At 45.5% G+C, this 23,578-nt stretch overlaps 1 protein-coding gene across 7 annotated transcripts; it reads right to left on the bottom strand.

Moving 5' to 3' along the window:
* Positions 1-839: 839 nt before the first annotated feature.
* On the bottom strand, positions 840-23,155 carry LOC142922484 (fructosamine-3-kinase-like). Of its 7 annotated transcripts, none has more exons than XR_012940081.1 (8): positions 23,016-23,153; positions 12,626-12,716; positions 9,396-9,518; positions 8,381-8,538; positions 7,452-7,640; positions 4,562-4,690; positions 3,697-3,748; positions 840-2,243 (listed from the first exon to the last, which is right to left on the bottom strand). XR_012940081.1 is itself a non-coding variant. In XM_076063298.1 (5 exons), the coding sequence occupies exons 2-5, from the start codon at positions 12,680-12,682 to the stop codon at positions 7,622-7,624; spliced, it is 357 nt and encodes a 118-aa protein (XP_075919413.1). In that variant the 5' UTR covers positions 12,683-12,716; positions 23,016-23,153; the 3' UTR covers positions 6,483-7,621. The 7 variants fall into 7 exon arrangements, 1 of the variants encoding a protein (XP_075919413.1); XR_012940080.1 differs by having other exon boundaries at positions 3,697-3,745; XR_012940076.1 differs by lacking the exon at positions 3,697-3,748.
* Positions 23,156-23,578: the final 423 nt, after the last annotated feature.

Below are 23,578 nucleotides of genomic sequence, written 5' to 3'. Positions count from 1 at the left end.
ACAGTCTGTGACAATTCTGTAAGCAGCCAGGGCCTTAAATGAAGGGCAGACCCCTCCCCAATGTTGAATGAAATGCAACTCGTATTATTTCGGAAATCAGAAAACGATGACTGTGGACATTTAATTCATATTCTAGCTGTGAGTGGGGACCGGTGGCGCAGCGGTGAGCGCACTGTGAGAATGTGGAGATTGGTGGCGTAGTGGTTTGCACATTGTGAGGGGGGAGTGGTGGCACCGCGGTGAGCACACCGAGTGATTGGGGAGCTGTGGGCAGTGGTTAGCTATAAATGCTCCGATACGTGTGGCATTGCCTTTGCACTGTTCCCCTTTTGGCGATCTCTGATCTGACACTGGTGGTGAGACTAGGTCATAAAGGTCATAAAGAAGGCTGTCTCTGGTGTAGGCCAATCAGTTTCAAAGACAATTCAAATATTATCAGAGCATGTTTGTTTGCATATTGACCACAAGTCACGTGTGTGGTTAATGCAGTAACTTGATTCCTTGCAACAGGTTTCTAATTGGTTGTTTGAACATTTTAACACCACTTCCTGCTTTACTGCCAGAAAGGATAAAACCTTTTATTATTTTTCACACTTTGATTCTGGAAAAAGGTCCCATGATACAGCTTGTTTGGCTGGATGGGGCTAAATGGATGTGTCATAGGCTAGAAGAGAGATGGAATTATGCGGTTCAGAAGGATGTGGATGGAGCTAATTGGACTTTCTGATGACTTGTACCAACAGTGTCAAAATCGGCCTCTGTGGAGGTTTTCATATAAAGTCTTATAACTTTTTTCACAAGATCCCTAATCTCAAGCAAAAGCCACCCAGACACGAACATGTGACACATTGCAATGTTTATTCACCCGATCGCTACTAAGCATGCATCAATTTTCAATTGCAGTCGACAGACACGTTATGGTTTGATGTGGAAAATAGACTGTTGCAGAGTGTGAATACGATCTTCAAAAAATATATATTTTTGAAAGCAGCTTACAGTCTTTTACATGATGAAGGATCATTGCCATTTATCATCCCAACGAGTAAACCATCTTAACCAATCAAATGTCTAAATTTTTGGAATACCATGAAACACTATTAAAGTGTTCATTTTTGTACATATTTTCATGAAATGTTTCCAATAGATGTTTATATAGTTTTCTTACACACGTCATGTAGTTCACTATGATAATAATGGTCTTGATATCACGCCATTTACACAGGGGCGTCTCAGATAAGGGGCGTCTCAGATAAGTGCCATGCATCACGTTTCATGAGGTTTTCTAAATAAAATTTTTGCAGGCTCCTTGTGCAAACCAGTCTTGTTTTCATGTCGTTAGTAAAGCAAAACTCACAAACTCATGGACTGTGTTGACCGGGGGAGGTGAAGGTAATCACCAATAACCTTGCCATGGACACTCAAAGGCAATGAAGAACGTTCTCCCTGTGGAACTCATCATCCCTTCTGGATGCCCCGATCATTGCAGTGGTCCCCTAGAAGGCCAATAGACCCCCTCTGAGTACCCCTACTGCTCAACATCCATGGCAATTAATGTATGGGAGATGCGAGTTGATGACCCAGGTCAAAATATAACAAGAATATAAATGTATCATACGTAGTTTGGACAACACTCACTTTGCTAGCATGTATAATCAGGTTGGGCCAAATATTTAGACAGTGCATTCATTGTCCATTGTGTCAGTTTTGAAAGAATTAAGCAACATTGAAAAATAGCAAGCTCTGTCTTCATCTCCTGCCAATGCCAACATCATGCTCATGTTTGCTTTGCCAGGCCCGTTGACATGTGTGGCAAGCCCAAAAGATAAAAACGCTATTGACAACGCATGTAAAAAAAATACTTTTCTGATTTGACCCAAAATCTGTGTTCACTTGGAATTTTTTTTTGCATTATGGTGCAGTTAAAATATAGCATTCAGCTCATTAAATTAACCTTTTAACATTAACTTTAAATCAGTTTTAGAAAAATATATTTATTGCCTTAATTAATTATTTTGATGTTTAGTTCCCATAATATTTATATCCCTGATCTATAGTATTCTGCTTGTGCAGAAATGTATAAGAGACTACTGCATGTTCTGGTGAATCCAGTCCATGAACTTGGCGACTGTGCGCTAGACACCTGGCTGGTATGCCCGTGCACAGCCAACACCCCAGCTGGTGATTCCAGAAAGCAACCAGCGGCCGTTTGAGTCCTGGCAAAGAAAGGGCCCCCCAGAGTATCCCTGCAACAGACACACACGACACCAATGTTAGAAGTTTACTGACTGACAAGGAGGCATGATGGAGCGATGATTACAATGATCCAGTATAGGAAATGGCATGTCATGATACCAAAGAGGGCATATCAGAAGGCCCAATAAGTAGGTTTAAATGTTCAGTGCAAAGAGCAGTAGAACTGAGAGGGAGGCTTGAAATGTTGTGGGACTGGGATCCTGAATGAGGACTTTGTAATGGAAGGCCCATTCAGGACATGGCATTAAAACTCCACTCTCCTCTTGCTTAAAACAAACACCTACAAAATCACCCGAAGACAAATTGGAAATATATTTTAATTACATGCTGCGTCAAATCTCACAAAGGGTGATTAATGCACTCAGCAGTGACTTATCTGTGTGCTCCAGTTTCCTTCCACATATATACACACTCACTAATTGGCTGGCAACATCTGAACATATATAGAAATGCAGGGCAATTGTTGGTGCAGGCTCACCTCCCTTGCAATATTCCAGCTTGGTCTTTGGCTCCTCAGAAATTCTGAGATGCAATAATCATGAACGACGCTATATAAAATGAATCGCTAGATATTTTTTAAATAGCATAGCAAATGTGCTAAATTATCAGTGACAATTTGCTTGATTCGGAAAAGCCACATAGATCAGAAGGCTGGGAATGCGTTCACGTCGTGCTGAACAGGGAGCTGTGCGAGTGACTCGAAGCATGGCTGCCCTTGTGGCGCCCAGCTGATGCCCGCATCGCTCGTGCCACTCTCCTGGACCACCGAGTCATGGAACTACCCGCGGGACCCTGAGTCAATGCGACTCGTGTCGTTGAGGGAGTGGCCGCAGGGCAAGTGAATGTCGGGTGCCCACAACTTAATCGGCATTATTTTCTATTGGCAAGCTTTAGGCAACCCTGTGATGAATTTGTATGTTTGTCTAGAGGATACATTCATCATAGTAACAGGACCTTTCTACCAAAATCTGTTCTTAATTATCATGGTAACTCAACACGTTCGTCAATAACAATGACCTTAAAATTAAATAAAAATGAAAAAATGTAGACTTTTGGGCAATGGCCCTTTTTCATTGTACAAATGGGAGAAGGACCATGGCCCGAAACGTTGCATATAATGTTGTGTCTATTGAGGCCACAACATTACTGACTAATGTGTTGAGTTTTTTAGTTAATTGTTCTTGGGCACCACTGCCAACGCAGCAGCAGCATTGCCAAATAATAATGTATCATCCGGTTAACTTATTAGCACTCCATACTGCTCAGTCTGGGTCAGCAAAGCATTGAACCAGTTCAGATTTTGCTTTCCACTGATACTAGCCATGACTGGTTATCAAACTCATGTGGCTGGCTTCCACAGCAGGGCACGCTGAACAACACTGCCATTGCCGTGAATATTGCATGTTTATATTATTCTTATAACATATGATACTTGTTTCGTACCACGTGTGTTGATTTTCGATTTAAAGCTTTCGTGACTGCAGGGATTCATCTTCTTGGTTTTTTCGGTAAAGTCAAGTAGAAGGGAAATAATAAAATAATAAAATAAAAACTATTAAATAAAATTATCACGACGTTTCGGCCACAACACAAGCAGCCGTCCTCAGGTGAAGAAACAGAGCTGTTGGAAAGACAGCGCTCCAATGAACACTGCTAAGCTTGGCAGCGTATTTTAAGCTGGGTGGGAGGAGCGGAGCACCTTGACAAAGGAGTTTACATATCAACAGAACGATTTAGCATTGAAGTAGCTATGCTAATGTGATATATTAGCAGGATGTTAAAGTCAGAAATTAGCATGTAAATGGGAGATTAACATAATGTTAATGTGAGGAATTAGCATGTAACTGGTCATGGAAGTGGCTATGTTAAAGTCAGAGTTTACATATCAACAAAATAATTTAGCATATATATAAATAAATAGTGCATATTTAGTGTATCATTGAGTGCATGTTTACGTGCTCTAACCCAAAAATCTCGATTATGGACTCAAAAAACCGCTGGGAGACTTCTCACTCAGACCCGTAGCAAGACAATATCGCCCCAATATTCAAATTGTTCAAATATCCCCCGAACGAGTCCAGGATCAATTTAAAGATCATACTCGGCATTCTGAAGGTTCTCCGTGGTCTGACAATGATCACGTTGCCATGTTTACGCTTCTTACAAATATTTTTGCCCCGTTGAATCGATCACCAAACCCAAGTGACGGTAATGTTACGGTAAAAAAAATCTCAGTGGGTGACCTCTGGGCAGAGCATGACCTTGCAAACAGACGACCAATCGAGTGAAATAAACATGGGAAACGCACCTCGATGAACAGGCTGACTTCCCTGTGTGTTCGGACAAACTCATTCATCACAGGCAAAACGAACATGTCCCGAATGCCCAGGTCCTTCAGGAACTGCATCTGGAGGTGTTGGCACACCAATTGCATCACCTAGCAAAAGAGGAAAACAGCAGGAACGACGTGAATACATCATCGCCATACAGCAGTCTACGCCCGTCAATTTCTCACAGCGGTAGTAAGGTCCTTAGGTGTCTGGGAGCACAAGGCAGGTGCAGGTGGGTGAGTCATAATTTCCCTCCCTTACGCCAAAACTTATTTCAGGCAGTGCAAGAGATAATGACACAGGTGAATTGTCACACAAGCCAATTAGAAAGCTGCCATGCTGTTAATGGTTAGTAAACTGAACTCACAGACCAGAGGTCGCTAAATGGGCACACCACAGCTGATCGGCAAGTCGTGTGTGATGCAGCAAAGTGTGGCTTTCAGCCGGCTCTTCCAACACATCTGGTCAACGTGGAAAAGTAGAATATGGGACCTTCCTGGTGTGGACTAATCAGTTTCAAAGAATGTTCACCACAAGTACGTGTGGTTAATGCAGACAGGATTCCTTGAATGAGGATTCTGTTTGGTGTTTTAACATCTTGACACCTGTTGTATTGCCAGAAAGGGTAAAACCTATTGTTATATGGAAAAGTAGACCAAATACTCGTAAAGAGTTTGCTCTCATGAAGGTCTTTTCACCAGCGGTGGTGTGACCAAGCAATTGCAGAGCTGCACTTTTATATAAGTCAGGTCAGAGCCAGATACACATTGGAGGATAAACATCCCACGGTGGCTGGGCAATTGTTGTGCAATAATGTCAGGTCAAACTTACTTAGGATATTTACAGGTGCGTTTTATTCATGCCGTATATATTAATGCACACATTGTGTAGTAGTATTATTAAACTCACCTTTAATGACGATGACCATAAACATGATTAAGAGTGTGACTATTAATGAATGTGCGACTGTACGATGTGGACGTAGCGGAGGGGCCCCCACGGTGAGCGGTGACGCAACGCGCGCAGTGGCCCGCGTCACGTGGTTGACACCTCACGTGCACAGAGCGAGGCAGGCAGAGCCAGAGGGGGGCGGCGTTGCCTAGGCGATGTTGGCGTCCTCGCGGTCTACTCCACGGTCAAGCTGCGTGTCACTTGGTGACCCCCCCACCGCCTCTTACTGCGCAGTCAGAATTGGGTTACAAACAACTTGAGGGGACGCCGCCGCGTTACCGTCTCGTCTCGCTCAACCGCGCAGCTCAAGAAAGTAGTTCGGCGTCGACCGCTCACAAGTCGCCTTATGGCGGTGCGCGTTCCCTAAATGAAGGCAACCGCGTTATAGCGTGAACACGCGGGACAGACCCAGTTGTCGTGTGCGGGTCAACTCCCTGAGATAAACTTGCTGCCGACTTCATGCGTTGTATACGCCCAGTGCTCAGCCAATTGTTGTGAGTGTCGCTCCTCTGCCCTCTGTTGTTAATGGAGGGAGACTGCACCCAACTGCCAAGTATCATCCTTCGCGAGCCTCTTCAAAACGCTCATCTTGACACCGCTGCAAGCAGACATCGGCCTTGACCTCACCCCACAACAGTGCAAGTTTAACTGCTCAACATTAAAACACAACGATGGGGTCGCTTGCACCAATCGCACAACATCACAGCATTGACTCTCAACTGTTACTTGTGTAGAGGGGGTCACATGTGTCACCATAATTGTCCTAATCGTGCTGCGAAATATTTTCCTTGCCATATTACCTGTGACAAACAGAATGAGTACAACTGGTAAGTTAAATAAAACCAGAGGTGGGCAACCTGTACTTTAAAATATTATTCATAGCAGGCAATTTGAATACGACTTATAGAAACACCGATGCAGCTATACACAGGCCAGATTGTCCGGATATTCGGTTGACACTAATAGGGTTTATTTGCCAGTATTGTAGATTATTTGAATTACATTTGTTTGGGCGTCAGGGTGGTGCAGTGGTCACGCCCGTGCATGGCATCTTCTGAAGGAGTGCCTGGTTTCGCTTTCCTAATTCTGGTCCCTTTCTCTGCATGGGTTTACTCCCATAGCAAAACAACAACAAAAACATACACTGTAACTGGTACTAGCCAAACATCTGGGATTGTTTTTGTTATACTGCATTGCCCAAAATGGCATTTGGTGATAAAAAAATTTGGCAGGAATTGATGCACTAATGCAATTTGAACTCTTACATATTTTTATTTCATGACTTGCTTAGCGTTCATATTCTTGGTAAAGTCACGTAAATAAAGTCACGTAAATAGAAAACAAGAAATCAAATTCAAATTAAATAATTAAATACATAAAACAAATAAAAAATAAATTGAAAATAATAAAAGCAAAAAACCCAGGACGTTTCAATCGCAACACAAGCGGTCTTTATTTTATTGTTTTTTGTTTTCTATTTACGTGACTTTACCGAAAGAACCAAGAATATGAATTCCTGCAGTCACGAAAGTTTTAAGTCAAAATTTGCTTCGCGTTCCTTTACTTTGCCCTCCTATCTGTTTGTACTGTTGTTTGTTGTTGTAACTTTCTGACTCGCCCCGACTGGACATCTGTGAAAAAAAGAGCTTCATAGCTCATCAGATTCGTCCAGCCTAATTAAAGATTCTGATTCGGACATTAACTGACCCAGTTTTCGCGTGGAGATCACGGCCAGGATGTGGAACAAAGGGACCCCCGGTCACACTCACGTGGAATGCCTAGGGCATTGCACAGCATTTAAATGGACTAGTTTTGTGAGATTGAGTGGTGGCTTAGGGAAGGCCTTTATTCAACAATGTATATCATGGCCGATAATAATTTTTATAGTCATACACCATAGCCCACGATTTCCTGCACCGTTCATTCACTTGAGGAGACTGCGCATGGTGGAGATGGATGACCCTCGGTATCCTGTCCCAAAGTGATTCCAGTGGTTCAGGTAGTGGAAGAGTTGCTAGAGCTTCTGGCTCTTGCCGAAGCCTTGTGACTTTGGGATGAGAGCGTGGTAGGATGAGTGAAGCGTGGAGCTAAAGCTCCTGGAACATCCTGTACCCAAACAACACCAAACATTCAAAATCTTACAATGCTGCTGTTCCAGTATGAACAACATAACAATGAACAACATTTTCACAAATTCAACGTAATGCAGGAAATTGAGTGGCTCGAGGTTAATTTCAATGTCAGAGCACCGAGCCAATGCCATTGAGGTCCTCCGTTCAAAATTCAGTGAGCCATCTATCAACAAACGTTCCTGCGAATTGAGGGCAGGAATGCTGTGGTCTCAACTTAGTCACCAATGGCTGCACAGTAAACATCATGTCAAATGTGTTTTTGTTCACTGAAGCATATCCCAGCTCTGAGGGTTTGAATTCCATTTGACGTGTAATGAATTATCTTCAGCTTGGATTTCTGGTAAAGCACATCAGTGGCAACTTGTCTTCCTTGTTCGACAAACTGTGTTTCTGGAACATTCAAGCATCCTCAAGTGCCGTGGATAAGTAAGAGTTTTATCGTTCCACTAGTGTTTTGTGCACCGTATCAGCTTTAACAGGATTTGCCCAAAAAGCCTTAGCAAGGAAGGATGAGTCTTTGTAAGTTAGCAAATAGAGAGGGTGGAGACCTAAGCATGTAGACATCTCAACCACAACTCTACCTGGTCTCTGTTATTTATTTAATGAGCCAGCCCTTGCCACACTGAGGTTATACGAATGAACCTTGCATGCCATAGACAGGGCAGTGAACGGCAGTTGCTGCAATTGTTTTGGTTGTTTGTAGTTTTTTCTTACCCAGCGATGGCAAGCTCGTACTCCGAGTGCCTATAGAAGGAGGCTGGGTCAAAGATGACGGGCCCTTCATTAATCTCTGCAGCGTTCCCAGTCCATAGGTCACCGTGGAGCAGTGCCGGAACCACCTCTACGTCCCGGAAAAATTCCCCCAACCGAAGCTGCACACCACGCAAAAAACAACACCACTTTATTCATGATAACGTTTTTTTAGAGTTAGATCGCATAAATTTACATGCGTCGTACACCCACTCCAATTGCCATTAGGCAATTGCCAGAAGCCAGAACGCTTCTGGCAATTGCTTGATGATGCTGGGTGTAATCACCAGCGAAAGGTCGTACTCGTTTGAAAATGTTCTGCGTTTCCTCTCTAACACACCAGAGTGCCGAGCAATAACATAAATGGCACGTTCTGTTCATGTCAGAAACATTACTAATGGGCTGTGTTGGGTGGATGTGGGTGTACGACGCATTTACACTTACGCTATCTAAGCCAAAAAAAACTTTATCATGAATAATATTGGTCGCGAAAGCCTGCGTGTGAAACACCACTTTACCTTTAAAGTCACCTCGAAAACCCACTGCGATCAAATGGGTTTCCCATATGGCTGTGCACATGATGAGCTACACTGCTGCATGTATTAACTCTTTCCTGCTCCGAGATGACTGCAAGTTGCGGGGTGCATCCCGTTCACCGCTGAATCTCGTGTACGTCATCGGAACGTAATAGGAAGTAAATATTAAATAACTTTATCGGTACCGAGGATCCCACAAGGCCGTGCGGGAAGGTGTGTAGCACAGTTTGGTACCAGCTATAATAGAGTGCTGTCCTGTCGCTACGGTGCTCTGCGGCGAGTACAATGTCTTTAAAAACAACGGCGCTATGCCTCTCTAAAAAAAATTACCGCTGAACCACTTGCGCGTTCCGAGATTCGGTGGTGAACGAGACCCATCCTGAAATGAGCAGTCGTCTCGGAACAGGAAAGGGTTAAGGGCGAGAGTGAAACAGCTTACGAACCTGAAGCCGAGACCAGAGCTCGCGGGTTTCCCGTTCACCGTAGTCCTTCTCTATCATGTCCAGCTGAAGCTGCAGTCGCTGCCGTGAGAAGAACGTCACCCAGTCCTCCTGCCACTCATTCAGCTGGTGGCATAAATATAGTTTTATTACAGACATTTAAAAACATAAGCAAATAATACCTACTTTATTTGGCCAATCCTTGACCTAAAACAGTGATATTCACTCATTTTCGGAGGCGGGCCACTTTCGCGAATAAGACATTATCAGTGAAAGAGCCATCTCACATTTGAAACCATTGGGGGGTTTGACAGCATGATGGGGTGTTTTCACTTGTGTGTATTGTCGGGGACTGCACGTCAGGGGTCGCAGTAAAAAGGACACCAGGGACTGCCACCGGCCCGCGGGCCTTGCAATGAAGAACACGGTCACCCAGAAACGTTGAATTTTATGTACAAATGGCTGGGTAATTCTTAAGACATAATTCGACACTCATGTTATGTACCGATTATCATGCTGTAGTCTTTGAACATCTCATTCTAGCCACCAATTGATATCCTCATAAAAAATTACAACAGCATTGATCCTAACGATAGGTTCTGCGCTTAATTCCCGCACCTCCGTTTAGCACGGTTGGCTATGTATGGTGGAAAGGAAGTGCAACATACATTCATACAAGTCTGTCAAACCCGGCTGAGTGTAATTGGTAATTAGCGAAAACATAACTGATTACGTGAACACTGGTTATGCAAGATCGATCTCTGAGGGAACTTGAGTGACATCTGGTGATGTCAGTTGTAACTGTGTGCCCTGTTATCAAAGGTACAACTCTGTGCAATTGAAGAAAATATATGCATTTTTTCATCAAATATACTGTTTTATAAATTTGTGTACTTATGCAAGAAAAAATGTACGTCAATCTAGTTCTTAAAATGTAACCTTAAACCAATGTTACCATCATCAGTGGTTAATAGACTATTACACAAAGGACTCTCATATTTCTACGATGTAATACTAATTAGACTGACATCTGAACAACAGCTGATTTTACCGCTCCATGATAAAACTAATTTAATCAAGTAAACATTATTGCCGCTCCTATAAAACTTTGGTCACCCAGGCTGTCCTTCAACAAAAGGGTATATTAAATCTATAATATGCTTTTTTCTGGGTTAGATCGCATAAAAATAAATGAGCCGTTAAACCTACCACCACCTAACAGCCAATTTGTAAGGTTGTCACGTAAACGGAACATGCCAATCCGCTACTAGTACAGCAAACCGAAGTGTTGGAGAGAAAATCCACAACATTTACAATCTGAGTATGACGTTTCGCCAGTATTTACAACTATCATCATTAGGTGGACAGCCAAATTCGTAGAGAAATCCTCCTGTTTCATTCCTTGGAGGGATAGATGTGATGACGTCACTTGTGAGCCCTTCACGAATTGGAATGTTCTGTTTATGTGACAAACCTTACGAATTGGCTGTGTCGGTGGCGGGTATAACGACAAATTTCTATTTCAACGATCCAACCCAAAAAAACCGATATTATGGATATTGGCCGCGAAAGCCTACGTGTTAAACGGGTATATTAAAATTTAAATGGGCTACAACCAGTTTCATGACTTTAAAGCGGAGATCACATGTGGGATGTAACCACAGCATATAGCCGTATGAAACCCACATACTCTACATCCTCCTGCCCAGGGTCCATACCTGTTGGGAGAAATTCAAGACTGAAATTTGTATCAAAATCTGTAAAGCACATGAGAACCTTAATTTAGCAGTCTCAAACTGACTGGGACCCCTGTCGTGACGGAGCAGCTGAACATTGCACAAAATCATCAACGCATATACCAAGGGTGACCAACTTTCCTGACCCTACCAGCAGCATACCATAATCTTTAGATGGCCACGGGAGCCACAAGAGATAAAGATTAGCCATACAGAAGTTGACTCGTGTTGACTGGCTGTGGAATTTTGAGTTTAGAAATCTCAGTGCCCTGGGAGTACTCATGGCCTGCCTCCGATACCAGATTGTTCTCACTTCATATAAAGTTAAATTGAAGAGTTACAAATTAGCAGCGCCTCTGCAAAGCCACACTTGAACTGCCCAGGAGCCACATGCAGATGCCGAGCGATGGTCTGGCCAACCATGGTATTTTCTGTACATTATAGACTTGTAAATCTAGCGTATATAAAAAAATTAGCTGGAAACATTTATTTTAGCATTTACTCTATTGCCCTTTAATGAATGAATAGCAAAACTACATGAACTCTCTCCTAAAGCCTTCTTTTGGCTAGCAGACCTTGACATTTATCTCCTGAACATATTGCGATTATATTCTTGGTTCTTTCGGCAAAGTCACGTAGAAGGGAAATAATACAAATAAAACATAATATAATAAAATTCTCACGACATTTCGGCCACAACGCAAGCAGCCGTCCTCAGGTGAAGAAACAGAGCTGTCGGAAAGACAGCGTCTTAATGAACACTGCCCAGTGTTCACTGCCCAGTGTTCATTAAGACGCTGTCTTTCCGACAGCTCTGTTTCTTCATCTGAGGACGTCTGCTTGCGTTGTGGTCGAAACTTCGTGAAAATTTTATTATATAATGTTTTATTTGTATTATTTTATTATTTCCCTTCCACGTGACTTTACCGAAAGAACCAAGCATATGAATCCCTGCAGTCACGAAAGCTTTAAATCGAAAAATATTGCGATTAGCAAAAATATAAAGGGACGCAATGTTGAATGCTCTAAGTCTCCTTTGCAGAAGAGTTTGCCCTGATGGACTTAAATACAGATACTTTTAATAGCCATAATTCATATATTACCCAACATAATTCATATTCTGAAAAGTACATTGCACACACATGAACAATACAGTTCCCTTCATCACAAAGATGGCTAAAACAAAGAGATGAATGTGATTAGGTGTGGAAAAGCATGACTGCTGGCTGGCTAGTTGTGTTCATGTATGAAATAATGACAGCATGTGTCTATCTCATTCACTAGCTCAATCGCTTGATTTTTACGATTAATAAACAGCTGTATGAAATGTGTGTTTGTTTACACACAAATCGCCTGTTTACACATATTCATTAGATCCGATTAGCATGCCTACTCTCAGTGCGAAGGAATGTCAACATAATACATAGTTGACATGATGCTAGGGTTGGATCGGTGGGCCTAGTTTTCCACATGTTTTACATTTTCATGATTCAATACCGATAGTTTTCTCTTCCTTGTGAAGCTCTCTCCAATCTTCCTGTTGTGAAGGTGCATTTCAGCCAGATGCTGCCCCAACAAGCCTGAGCCCCTGTCAGAGTGTACACCACAATAGACATGTCAAAGAAAACATTAACTTTATCATGTCAACAAACCCCAAGTAATAATTCATATGCAAACTAAACTACATCATATTTGTCCAGGTGGTCTGTGGCCGAGAACCTCGCTTGAAAATACGAATATATCAGTTCACATTCTGGTTTGGGTGACTCAAAACAATATTCTTCTGGGGTTTATACAATGAGTGTTACTTCCTGGGAAGTCAATCCTATGTAGACTATAAATGAAACCATTTTTTATTTTACCAGAGCTATTTTTCAGAACCGACCTGGCCACAAATGATAGCCTAACGAAGTGGCTTATCACATGGAAATTTATAGCAGCCAAATGCTCAAAATACTCATGTTTCTAAATGTGCAGGGAAAAACTGGAGAAACTGGAGAAAAACCTGCACGACCACGGGGAAAACATGCAAACTTCAAATATACAGCAGGCGTCAAGGTCGGGATCGAACCTACGAAGTTCAATATACCAGGCGAGGTAGTTAACATCTCCTAGCCACCATGGCGCCCCATTCTCTGACTTATCCACCCACCCACCCACTGGTAAAGCCACCCACCCACTCACTCACCCTGCCACGTACCGAATCTCTAAACCAACAACTCAACCACCCACCCACTCATCCAACCTCTCACTTACTAAACCAGCTACTCACCAACCCACCGACCCACTCATCCACCTATTCACTTAAAATAGTTCAACTACAATTGAATTATTTTAAATTCACCAGGTAAGGCCCACTGAGCTATACAGATCCTTGTCGGAAATGACATGGCAAACAAATGATAGCTCAAAGAAGTGGCTTATCACGTGGACATTTATAGCAGCCAAAGCCTCTAAATGTATATTTCTAAATATACATGAAAAACTCTGAGGTCCCAGAGAAAAATCCATGCAACCACAGGGAGAACATGCAAACTCCAAATATACAGGCGTCACGATCGGGATCGAACCCACGATGTCCTATACAAATGGCGAGGGAGTTAACATTCTGATACCCTGGCGCTCCACTCTGACTCAGCCTCCCACCCAACCACTCAAACACCCAGCCAAAGCACTCATGAACCCAATCACCCTGGCACCCACTCAATCGCGAAACCCACTCACTCATCAACACACCCAGCCACTCACTTAACCACTTACCTACGAACCCACCTGCATACCCCCCACTCACTAACTCAACGACCCACTCACTCAACACTCCACTAACCCACCCACTCACCTATTCATGCCCCAAATCACACACTGACCCATCCACCCACTTAATCTATAACTCATGCACTCACCCACCCACCTGCTCACCAGCCACTTATCTACTCACCCACCCACTCATCCTGCCACCTACCCAACCTCTAACCCACCCACGCACCGAACTACCCACCTACCCAATCACCCATCCAATAAACTACAACTAAACTATTTTGTATTTTAACAGGTAAGCACCACAGAGCTATATAAAACATTTTAGAAGTGATCTGGCTACAACTGATACGTGAACGAAGTGGCTTATCAAGCTGACATTTAGTGCAGCCAAATCGTCTAAACAAATCTTGACTCTAAATGTGGAGGGATAAATCTGGAGGACCCGGAGAAAGATCCACGAGGACACAGGCAAAACATTAAAACTCATAATATACAGGCAGCAGGGTCAGAATCGAATACACGATTTCCTGTATACTCAGTGAGGTAGTTAATATCTCACCATAGTGGCACCCCTCTCTCTGACCCGCTCACCCAATTACACACTAACTCACCCACTCAACCTCCCACATTAACTTACCCACCCACCAGTCACTCCCTCACTCACCCAACCACGCACCAACTCACCTACCCACTAACTCACCCACCCATCTTCTCCCGCACTCAGCCAGCCACCCGCTCAATCATGTGCCGACTAACTTACTCACACACTCACCGACCAATACACCCATTCACCCACTCACTTACCCACCCACAATCTCACTACCCAAGCCAACCACCCAGCCCCTCACTCACCCACTTATTCAATCACTCACTACCCCACACACTCACCCAACCACTTGCTCACTTACCCATACGCTAACCCAACCACTCACTCACCAACTCACCCACCCACTAACTCATCAAAATTAATTCTCAACCACTCACCCAACCACCCACGCAATCTCATACCCACAAACTCACTCACCTAGCCATTTATGCACTCACGCACCCACTTACTCACTCACTCACGCACCCACCAACCAACCCACCTACCCATCTCTTCACTCACTCACCCACCCATACAGTCAATCACTCACCTACATACCTACCCACTAATACTCACCCACTCATCCAACAACGAACTCACCAACCCACCAGCCGACTCACTCACTCAGGTACTAACCCACTCAACTTCTAACGCACACACTAACCACCTAACCACCTACCCACACACTCACTCATCCACCCACCCAAACATCCACTCACCCACCCACTAATTCACCCACCCACTCACTCCCTCATCCATCCACTCACCTACTCGCCCATCCACTCACTTACTCAATGAGCCACTCACCTTCTCACCCAGTACTTACACATCAACTGACCCTGCCACCCACTCAATTTCTAACCCACCCACTCACCCAACCAGCTGCCCACTCCCTCAGCCACTCATCTACTTACCCACCCCACTTACACATCCACTTACCCTGCAATCCACTCAATTTCTAATCCCCCACTCACCCAACCACCCGCCCACTCATCTACTCACCCATTACCACGGAATTATTCACCCACCCATCAGTCAACCACCCAATAATTCAACCACTCACAAACTAAATCACCTATTAATTAAACCACCCACTAACTTAACCACCGAGCCACTCACCCACTCAGCAAGCCACCCACTACTATATCTCTAACCCAATATCTCACTCACCCACCGCCCACTCACCTACACACGTATGCACTCACTCACACACTGCTCACTCACCTACACAATGAATTATGTTTATTTTACCAGGTGAGGCCCAATGAGCTACATAGCTCGTTTTCAAAACAACCTTCACCACAAATAAACCGACCATTAAAATTATAGACTGATAATTTCTTTGTCAGTGGGCAAACGTACAAAATCAGCAGAGGATCAAATACTTTTTTCCCTCACTGTACATTGCGGGGGTCACAAAAATATCTCCAAAATCCTGAATAAACACAAGATCCAGGTCCGATTCAACACAGTACAAAAAATCCGTGATCTGGTTCCATCTGTAAAGGATGTGGTTCCAGACATACAGTACCCGGGCGTTTACAAACTAAAGTGCCTCTGTGGTAGCAGCTACATTGGAGAAACCATACGACATATATCGGACCCCATCCGCGAACATAAAGCAGACATGAAACACGGTAGGACGAACGCCTCTGCCGTGGCAGATCACTGTTATAATTCAGTGGGCTCACATGACATTGACTTCTCCAAGACAGAGGTTCTTTGCAAGCCAACCGGCTACCATGAGAGATTCGTTCATGAGGCCATCCACATATACAAGCACAGAGACAATTTCAACCGAGAAGATGGATTCTGGCTTAGTAACCATTGGAAAGATGTTTTAAACCATTTCGGTTCTTAATTGATTGTATTTTATGGTGATTTTCAGACCGCAGCCCTTTCGCTGGCACTGCCTCTTAATACTTCTTACACCACGGTCAATGGTATGGTTTACAACATGTAGTATAATAATTAATAGTATAACATTGTAATGTTTAACATAACTCATAAGGCAATATATAGCATCGTAATTGCATAATGAATATACATCAGTGTGGTATATAGTTGGGTTCAAAGAATAAGACATAATGTAATATCACAAGTCTAATAGTTTATAATCTAAAGTATAGGGTAGTGTAAAGTAACGTATTGCATAATTCAAAAGTGGAATTTGTCTATGATATGATGTTATACCATGTAGTTTAGATTGGAAGGTATAATATTGTATTATATAGTAGTCCAGTTTACAGCATAGTCATAAGGCAACTCAGGACACAACAGCGCACCTTGGCTGTTGCACTTGCCCCTTTTCTTGTTTCCTCTCTGCCTGTGTTCCCAGCCCCCTCCCTCCTCCTCTCCGGAGGTGATGCAGGTAACATGCAAATTCATATATTAACTCCGCCCACACAGCTTAATAGACGCGGTCCTTGCATGTCAGCGTTCATTCAAGCTCTGTCTTCCGGACAGACCTGTCTCTTCACTTGAAGAAGGCCACTTGTGTTGTGGCCAAAACGTCGTGAGAATTTTATTGTCTTATTTTATTTTATTATTTTATTACCATTCTACGTGACTTTACCGAAAGAACCAAGAAGATGAATCCTTGCAGTCATGAAAGCTTTAAACCGAAATGTACTTTTTATTTCACCAGGCAAGACCCATTGAGCTATATAGATCCTTTTCAGAATAGACCTGGCTACAAATGATAGATATACGAGTGGCTTATCACAGATACATTTATTGCAGCCAAATCCTCTAAACGCATGTTGCTTCTAAATGCAGAGGGAAAACCCTGAGGATCTAGAACAAAATCCAGGCGACCACGGGTGAGAACTTACAAACTCCAAATATACAGGCGACAGGGTCGGGATCGAATCCACCACCTCCTGTATACTAGGCAAAATAGTGAACATCTCACCACCTTGGCGCCTCACTCTCTGACTCAACCATCCACTCACTTACACGCTAACTTACCCACTCAACTTCCCATGTTAAATTACCCACCCAGCCGTCACTCACCCATTCACTCACCCAACCCGTCACTCACCCCTCCGCTCACCCACCCACTCACTCATTAACTTGCCCACCTATCTTCTCAACCACTCACCCAGCATCCCACTCAATCTCATACCAAACTAATCTACACACACCCACACACCCACTCACTGACCCACTCACTTATGCACACGCCCAACCACCCACTTACTCCCTCATGCACTCACCAACCCACCCACCCATCTCCTCACTCACACACCCACCCCATCAATCACCCACCCACTAACACCCACACACTCACCTACTCACCCACTCACCGACCCAGCACTCACTCACCGAGCCACTCAATCGCTAACCCACCCACTCACTCACCCAGTCACTAACGCACTCACTCAATGTATAACCCACCCACTACCCACCTAACCTCCTTCCCACACACTCATTCACCCAACCACATACCCACCCACACTCACCCATACACTCACCTACTCGCCCAGCTGCTCAATTATTTACCGAGCCACTCACCTAATTACCCAGCCACTCACCTACTCACTCACCCACTTACACATCCACTCACCCTGCCACCCACTCCATTTCTAACCCACACACTCACCCAACCACCTCCCACTCCCTCAGCCACTCACCGACTCACCAAATCACCCACTACCCAAATAACTAATCATCCACCCACCCATCACTCAACCAAACAATAATAAAGCCACCCAATAATTAAACTACCCATTAACTCAACCACCCACTAACTCAACCAGGTTTATTTTACCAGGTAAGGCCCACTGAGCTATGAATATTGTTTTCAGAAGCACCATCGCCAAAAATTATAGCTCAAAAAAGAGGCTTATCATGTATACATTTATAGCAACTAACTCCTCTAAATACATGTTTCTAAATGTGGAGGGAAATATACAGGCATTAGGGTCAGGATCGAACCCACAACCTTCTGTATACGAGGCGAGGTAGTTAACATATCGCCACTGTGGCCCCCCACTATATGACTCTCCCACCCACTAACCCACACAGTCACCCACTCACTTAAACACCCACCGTCACATGCATCCAGGCACTGACTCACCCAGCCACTCAGTACCCATAAACCCACCCAGGCACTCACCCATGCACTTGCCCACTCACCCACCCACCCAATTATCCACACACTAAACTACATTTTAAAAATATTTTTTTTATTTTACCAGGTCAGGCCCACAGCAAAATAGATATTTTTCAGAAGCCACGTGACCACAAATAACAGTTCAATGAAGTGGCTTTTCACGTAGAACGTTATAGCAGCCAAATTCTATAAATGCATGTTTCTAAATACGGAGGGACAACCCGGAGAACCCGGAGAAAATTCCACCCGACAATGGGGAGAAGATGCAAACTCCAAATGTATACAGGCTTTAGGGTTGGGGGGAACCTACGAACTCCAATATACCAAGCGAGGGAGTTAACATCTCGCCACTGTGGCGCCTCATTATCTGACTTACCCACCAACTCAACTACTAAAGCCACCCACACACTCACTCACCCACTCACAAACCCACTCACTCACTCACTAACCCACTGACTCATCAACACACCAAGCCACTCACTCAAGAACTTACCTATGCACCCACCTACACACCCACTCACTCTAAATATACAGACGTCAGGGTCGGGATCGAACCCATGACCTAGTTTATAAAAGACGAGGCAGTTAACATCTCGCCACCATGGCACTCCACTCTCCGGCTCAGCCACCTACTCACCCACCCACTCACACAAACCCACCCACTGGATCTCAAACACACTCACTCACTCACCAATTTACCCACCCACTCACCCTGACACCCACTCAATCTCCAACTGACACACCCACGCACTCAAAATCCCACCTACCCACTCAACCATCCAATAAACTGAAACTAAACAATTTTTTTTATTTTACCAGGTAAGGCCCACAGAGGTATATCAAGTGACCTGATTACAAATAATAGGTCGACGAAGTGGCTTATCACGTAAACATTTATTGCATTCAAAGCCTTTAAACGCATGTTGATTTTAAATGCGGAGGGAAAACCCGGCTATTTTAATGCACACAATGGACCGGAAGGACAAGCGCAAAGGGTTCGCATAATGCGCATGCATAATGTACGTTGACTCATTAATCTCCCCCCCCCTCCCCACTTTGCATCAAGAGCGCCAAAGTTTGGTCACCACATCTATGCCTCTTTATAAGGAACGAAACAGACTAACTTCTCCACAAATCTGGCTGTCGCCTGATGAAGCTAGTTGTAATTACTGGCGAAACGTTGTACTCAGATTGTAAATGTTGTGGCTTGACTCTCCAACACACCGGTGTGCTGTACTAGTGATAAATTGGCATGTTCTGATTACGTGACAACCCTTACTAGTTGGCTGTGTCGGGTGGTGGTGGGTTTTAACGACACATTTATATATTTACGCGATCTAACCCAAAAAAAAACCTCTATTATGGATAATATTGGTCGCGAAAGCCTACGTGTAAAACAAACCCCAAGGAATCAAAAAAATCGACGCGACCACGGAAGAAGATGAAAACTCCAAATATACAGCTTCAGGGTCGGGATCGAATTGATTACATCCTGTATTCTGGGCGAGGGAGTTAACATCTCACCACTGCGGTGCCTCATTATCTGACTCACCCACCCGCTCAACTACTAAAGCCACCCACACACTCACTCACCCACTCACAAACCCACTCACCCTGCCACCCACCCACTCATACAAATCGGGCATCAATACCGTTGCTTTGAATGATCTGTGAAATGCAGAATATTGCAGATAAAATCGGACATTTTGAGCTTGCTGCCAGATCGATTGAGTGGAATCAATACAATTAGTCTCGATTCACGATCAACAAAGACAATATATAGGAAAATCTCTGATCGGTGATTTTGATTGCATCATATTGCAGCGCCCCTTTGATGATGTTATAAAGCACTTGCCCCAACAGTCTGTTAAAGGCTACACGGGGGATCTTTGTGTGCGAGTAGCTCACAGATCCTTGAGAGATCTGGACACTGTCCGATCATCAGCGAGCTCCTCCGGCAGGCAAGGCTGAGTTGGCTGTTGTCTGTGCATTAAGAGGTGTTAAATATCCCACGCAGAGGAGTCTGCTTACAGGACAGATAAGAGGTTCTTCACGTACCGTGCCCCGTGTCACCTGAACGTTAAATGGGGCCCCGGTAATTCAGTGTCCACCGCTGAATCATCTTTCACCATCACCACTCGTCCATGAAGGCCAATGCGACGAGGCCATAGATAGACGGCGCGTTATAACGGAGGGGGGGGACCAGGAGAAACGTCTAACTACGTGACATCACAACACCCTGCACACAACTGTAGTGGCAGATTAGGGTGCGCATCGTTAACGAATATGTGGTGTAAGTGGTTGAGAGTAGATGGGCGGGCACGCCATGGGCTGGAGTGGAGGTGGACTGATGCGGTACGGGAGGATGTGGAGCTGAGTGGGCTTTGCCGACGACTGGTACCAGCGGTGTCGGGATCGGCCTCTGCGAGGGAGGCTCGTGAAGGACGCTTCTACTGGGCAGTTGGAGACAGTCGCCCTCCACCAACAACAGAGGAGTGACGCTCACAACAACGAGCGGAACACCGGATGATAAATATGCAGCAATTTGGCACAGTACAGGGAACAGGTGGTGCATCTGCCAGTCATCTCAGTCAGCCAACCCATGGCACCTGGGTCTGTTCCAGGACCTCCGGTCAGCGAGCCTTCGACACTTCACGTGGCTTCAAAGTGCACCTGGCCTGGCACAGGCGCCGTGGTGACGTCACTGTCACTTATTGGCGAATGGCGACGGTCGATAACGCAGTGGTGGTTGTGAGAAATGCTATTTTGGGGGGGGGGGGGGGCGCCAAACCTGACCAGCTGTAAACCTCACGTCGCCTCGCAGCCACACAGTGGCAACAGGGAGTTCTGGATGGGTGCAAGGGGCTGGTAATCCCCCTCCACCTTCAACTAAATAACCACACACGCGAGCCCTTGGGTCTCTCTGTGAGTCGATGGATCTGTGTGTGGTGAGTCTATGGGTTTCTGTGAGAGTCCGTGGGTCTCTGTGTGGTGAGTTTATGTGTCTCTGTTTTATGAGTCTATAGGGCTCTGTGCGAGTCTGTTTGATTCGGTGGTTCTCTGTGTGGTGAGTCTATGCATTTTTGTATGACTCTATGGGTCTCTATGTGGTGATTCTATGGGTCTGTATGGTGAGTCTATGGGTCTCTCTCTGAGTCTATGGGTTTCTGTGGTGAGTCTATGGGTCTCTGTGTGAGTATGGGTACGATTGAGTCTATGGGTATCTGTCTGGTGAGTTTATGTCTCTGTTTGGTGAGTCTATAAGGCTCTGTGCGAGTCTGTGGATCTGTTTGAGTCTGTGGTTCTCTGTCTGATTAGTCTATGGGTCTCTGTGGTGAGTCTATGGTTCTCTGTGCAAGTCTGAGGGTATGTGCGTGGTGAGTGTATAGGTCTATGTGTGATGACTCTATGGGTCTCTATGTGATGGATATCTGTGGTGCACATATCCTGGCACAAGCGCCGTGGTGTCGTCACCACCACTAAGTGGAGAATGCTCCTACCCCTGCTCCTGCTTGTTCTTGTGCTCGGGAAGGAGAGAGAAAACTAGACTAAGGTCCACTCAGCTAAACATCTCTTTTTCAGAAGCGACTTGGCACCAATGATAGCTTAACGAAGTGGCTCATCATCACAGTCACTAAAGTTTTAAGTCAAAACTTTAAACGAATGTTTCTAAATGTGGAGGGAAAAACCGGAGGACCCGGAGAAAAAGTCCACACGACCACGGGGAGAGACAGAGACACGCAAACTCCAAATATACAGCAGGCATCAGCGTCGGGGTCGAACCCACAACCTCCTGTACACCAGGCGAGGTAGTTAGGGGGGAAAGCCGAGACAGCGAGAGGGAGAATTAGTCAAACTCACACTCAGTATTACTAACTAACCATGATACACTCACCATGATACTCACCATGATACTCACGCATTCACCATCATACTCACACACAAGCCCACACACATCAACAGTCGCCATTCACCACTACGTGGCGGTGATGTCCCCACAATAACTCAGGTGCCAAGGTTTGACGGCTGTGCCAGGCTAAGTGCAGGAGGAGGCCACGGGCCAGACTCAGGTGCCGTGGGTTGACTGCTCTGCCTGGCTAGGTACAAGAGGAGGGCTAGACCCTGGTGCTATGGGTTAACTCGTGTGCCACCACCTGCACAACCACCACAATAACAACCACACAACAATAACCACGACCAACAACTGTAACCACAACTATAATTTAACCACAACTATAATTCCCATCAGCCACACGGCCCTCTGGGAGTGCCTCTCATCAGCAGCAGCAGCAGGGCCGAGCTCTGCTTGAAGCAGCGCCGTGAACTCAGCAGAACGTGACGGCTGTGGGCCAGGCGCCTCCTTTGTCTCCCCCCACCGCCGCCGCCGCCACTGCTGATGTGGACACACCGCGCGAGGTTCTCACCTTCAGGCTGAGTCGACGTAGAGGAGGCCCAGCGAGCCGCCGCTTCAGAAGCTTTCGCGAGCCACTGACGGTGGCCGTGAGCGGGAATCCAAATCAGCCGCTCGCCACCCACAATCCACAGCGCGCGCCGCCTCCACTCGGCCCCGGCCTAAGCGGAAGTAGCAGCGGGGGAGGGGGGCGGGGCATGGGGGGTGAGGGGGCGGGTCGCAAGGGGGGGCATGGGGGAGCAAGGGGGGGGGTGAGGGGGAGCATAGAGGGGGTTCGTTAGGTGGAGAAAAAGGGGGGGCATGGGGGGTTGTGAGGGGGCATGGGGGGTTGTGAGGGGGCATGGGGGGTTGTGAAGGGGCATGGGGGGTTGTGAGGGGGCATGGGGGGTTGTGAAGGGGCATGGGGGGTTGTGAGGGGGCATGGGGGGTTGTGAGGGGGCATGGGGGGTTGTGAGGGGGCATGGGGGGTTGCGAATGTGGAGGGGCGGGGGGGGAAGGGGGGTCACGAGGAGGGGCAGGGGGGGCAGGGGGGTAGCGAGGGGGAGGGAAATGGCGGACCATGGGGCGTGGTCGCGA

Source organism: Petromyzon marinus, unplaced genomic scaffold, assembly GCF_048934315.1.
Source record: "Petromyzon marinus isolate PM22_M1 ecotype Great Lakes invasive population unplaced genomic scaffold, UKy_Petmar_22M1.pri1.0 PM_Scaffold_1, whole genome shotgun sequence".
In the NCBI taxonomy this organism is placed as follows: domain Eukaryota; kingdom Metazoa; phylum Chordata; class Hyperoartia; order Petromyzontiformes; family Petromyzontidae; genus Petromyzon; species Petromyzon marinus.
The sequence above is the reverse complement of the archived record's forward strand: the minus strand, read 5'-3'. Positions and strand labels throughout refer to the sequence as shown.

What these genes read in the sequence shown, in the direction of transcription:
- LOC142922484 (XM_076063298.1), bottom strand. Translation starts at nt 12,682, where the DNA reads ATGCACCTTCACAACAGGAAGATTGGAGAGAGCTTCACAAGGAAGAGA. An exon ending in CAAGGAAGAGAAAACTATCG is followed by an intron (nt 9,519 to 12,625) that starts GTATTGAATCAT and finishes TTATGCCACCAG; the next exon opens with CTGAATGAGTGGCAGGAGGA. An exon ending in AGCTCTGGTCTCGGCTTCAG is followed by an intron (nt 8,539 to 9,395) that starts GTTCGTAAGCTG and finishes CGTGGTGTGCAG; the next exon opens with CTTCGGTTGGGGGAATTTTT.